Source organism: Pseudorasbora parva, chromosome 16 (genome assembly GCF_024679245.1).
Source record: "Pseudorasbora parva isolate DD20220531a chromosome 16, ASM2467924v1, whole genome shotgun sequence".
Classification (NCBI taxonomy): domain Eukaryota; kingdom Metazoa; phylum Chordata; class Actinopteri; order Cypriniformes; family Gobionidae; genus Pseudorasbora; species Pseudorasbora parva.
This window is the reverse complement of record NC_090187.1, coordinates 19,533,316-19,536,705: the sequence shown is the minus strand read 5'-3', so window position 1 is coordinate 19,536,705 and position 3,390 is coordinate 19,533,316. Positions and strand designations below refer to the sequence as shown.

The 3,390-nt window shown below is 41.1% G+C and overlaps 1 protein-coding gene across 1 annotated transcript; it reads left to right on the top strand.

Annotated features, from left to right (window-relative positions):
* The first annotated feature begins 462 nt into the window (after positions 1-462).
* Positions 463-3,390, top strand: LOC137043626 (uncharacterized). Its single transcript, XM_067419923.1, has 2 exons — positions 463-541; positions 736-3,390. The coding sequence occupies exon 2, from the start codon at positions 917-919 to the stop codon at positions 3,380-3,382; it is 2,466 nt and encodes an 821-aa protein (XP_067276024.1). The 5' UTR covers positions 463-541; positions 736-916; the 3' UTR covers positions 3,383-3,390.

Below are 3,390 nucleotides of genomic sequence, written 5' to 3'. Positions count from 1 at the left end.
TCAATGCACGAGTTATATGCAATGCAAAACCACTCTTCGATGCACAGCGTGTTTTTGTATGCAATGCAATGCAATAACAATTATCTCTTCTGTGCACAAGGAGTTCTATGCAATGCAAAGGCACTGCACAGCAAGTTTTTTATGCAATGTAATGCATTGCAAAAAGCACTTATTTCTTCAATGCGCATTCAACACATTTCTGGACAACAATTAAAAAAAAAAGATTTTTCTCTACAAGTAAAAACAAAACATAATGAACCCTTTATAAATCATTAGCTAATGATTAATTGAAGCAGACAACTGGAAGTTGAAATGCATGGTTTTGACCCCTTGTGGTAATTAACACATTAATTTACACTATTTGTGCTGCCTTATGACTTTGAGAACTTTTATTTTGAAGTTATTGTTTGAGCAACAATGCCATCTAGTGGCTGTTCAGCCATTTTGTTTAGTTGAAAGTAGGAAGCATCCAGAGAACACGGCTTGAGAGATGATGCATCTAATTTGTTTCTTTCCACTGTTCCTGGGATACTAATTGTCTGTAAGTGATCAAAAAGTATTATTATCATATTAAGAACACTTCCATGCATTAAAGCATGTAAATTCATATTCTGAAAGTGTCATTGCTGCATTCAAAAATATGTAAATTACTGGCAGCAGTTTATGTTTGTGTTTAGTCTTTTATTAGTGTGTATGTATTTTGAAATATGTATTTTGTGTGTTCTATATTTTCAGTTTTACAATATAAAGAGGAATTCCAATTAAATCAAGAAAAGTTACACCTTGAAGCATTATTGGAGTCATTCTTCATGTTAGCTGACTGTCTAGCCTTGCAGAGCCCCGCATCGTGAGGACAGTATAGTAAAAAGACAAGAACACAACAGGTTCAAGCACAAGAAAATACTGCGCATCAGCAATGAGTCTACGCTCACGGAAACAGTACCAGTTAAAAAGCAATCAAACTAATTATTCAGCACAAGAAAATGAAACTGAAGAGCAACAATCAGAAAGAGCTATGTCTGCAAGAAGTACTGATAGCAAGTCAACTTATTCAAAATCATCAAAATCGTCAAAAAGAAGCAGACAGTCTTCTATTGGTTCTGCAGCCATCAGAGCCCGAGCTAAGGCTGAAGCGGCCCGTGCTCATCTATCCTTTGCCGAACAAGAAGCAGATGTGATAAAGAAAAAAGCTGATTTAGAAGCAAGTCTACATCTTCTCAAAAGTCAAAAGGCAGTTGCTGTTGCATTAGCAGAGGCTGCTGCTTATGAAGAAGCAATTGAAAGTGGAGAGTTAGTAGAGGAACCCCAAGTCCCTGAACAACCCCTCACCCCAGCTGAACGGACTAGTGATTATGTGCAGAAGCTTTCACAGGTATGTCTTGAAGACATCCCAGTCAAAGTTGAATCACCAGAGTACTTCAGGAAAGTGAGTGAGTATTCAGAAATACCAAAAGTGGATATTCGACACAGATGGCAACCTGCTGGCCAGTTCACATCAAAAATAGATCATACCTTACAAGACACACTGACGGATCAAGCATACTTCCATAAATGGTCGCAATATCCTGTAAAGACCGAAAAAGAGCTTCCACAGGACCTTTCAACTGGGTTTGACCTCACAAGGTATCTGATCCGTAAAGAAATGGTGAGTTCCAGTCTGCTAAAATTTGATGACCATCCTGAAAATTACTGGTCATGGAAAGCATATTTTAAGACTGCTACCAAGGATCTTAGCTTGACAGCCCAAGAGGAACTTGATTTGATGACAAAATGGTTAGGACCTGAATCATCAGAGCAGGCAAAAAGAATTCGCTCTGTGCATATTCTTCATCCTAAATCAGGCCTTGACATGTTGTGGCAAAGACTTGAGGAAAGTTATGGAGCACCCGAGATGGTGGAGCATGCATTGTTGAAAAAGCTAGAGGACTTCCCAAAGCTGGGCAACAAAGATAGTCACAAACTCAGAGAGTTGGGAGATATCCTATTGGAATTGGAATGTGCTAAGATAGAGGGGTACCTCCCTGGACTTGCATATTTGGATACAGCCCGTGGACTGAAACCGATAGTGGAAAAACTGCCATACAGCCTGCAGGAGAGATGGGTAACTGAAGGATTTAGGTATAAGGAAGAGTACAAGGTACCATTTCCACCATTTGTAATTTTCTCTAGATTTGTGAGACAGCAGGCAAAAATCAGAAATGACCCTAGCTTTTTCCTTCCTCCACCCACAAGTCAGTTCTTTAAGACAGAGAAAATTCTGAGGCAGAAAGTCCCTGTACATGTGCACAAGACAGAAATTCCAGCGGAACTTATTCAAAAGACAAGTGGTACAGACAAAAGAGCTGAAAGCCCTGAACGACAGTGCCCAATACACAGAAAGCCCCACCCTCTGAAAAAGTGCAGAAGTTTTAGGGGTTGTGGAACAACTCAGCATGTGGCCAAAGACTGCAAAGTGAACATTAAGTGCCAGGAATGTAAAAGTGAAAAGCACATTTCAGCCATGCATCCAGGTCCTCCCCCTTCAACAGAAACAGCTGCTGCAGCAGAGGAAAGGGATGGAGAAAAAACAATTGAGGACGCATCCCTCTCTGTCACATCAAAATGCACAGAAATCTGTGGTAAGGCTGACCCACACAGTCTATGCTCATGCTCCAAAATCTGCCTGGTCAGAGTTTATCCAGCTGGTAAGAATGAGGAAGCAGTAACAATGTATGCAGTGCTCGATGAACAAAGCAACTGCTCTCTTGCAAAGACTGAGTTTTACGACATCTTTGGCATAAAGTCTAACTCCAGCCCTTACACATTGAAAACATGCTCAGGGTTGACAGAAACATCAGGTAGAAGGGCTACCAACTTCATAATTGAGCCTAAGAATGGGAAACTTCAACTTCAGCTCCCTACTCTAATAGAATGTGACCTGATACCAGATGATAGGTCGGAGATTCCCTCTCCTGAGGTAGCGCAGCACCATCCTCACTTCCAGCCAGTGGCAGATAAAATTCCAGCTGTGGATCCCAATGCTCCTATTCTGCTGTTGTTAGGACGGGACATGCTGAGAGTACATAAGGTACATGAGCAAATAAATGGGCCCCACAACGCTCCCTTTGCTCAACGACTTGACTTAGGCTGGGTCATTGTGGGTGAAGTCTGTTTAGGAACAGTTCACAAATTCACCAGTCTTGAGTGTCTTCAAGGCAAATGTGCTTCTGAATGGTCGTGCATCTATCTTTACTCCTTGTCCAAACAACATCCAAGTAAAGGAAAATTTCAGTTCCACACCACTGCATCAAAGTCTGCACAATTTATCCTGTATGGAGGATACAAGCCCTTCTGTGAGTACAGACAGTCTAGGTTCTTCAGTGTTTCAAGGATCCAAGGATGATGACAAAC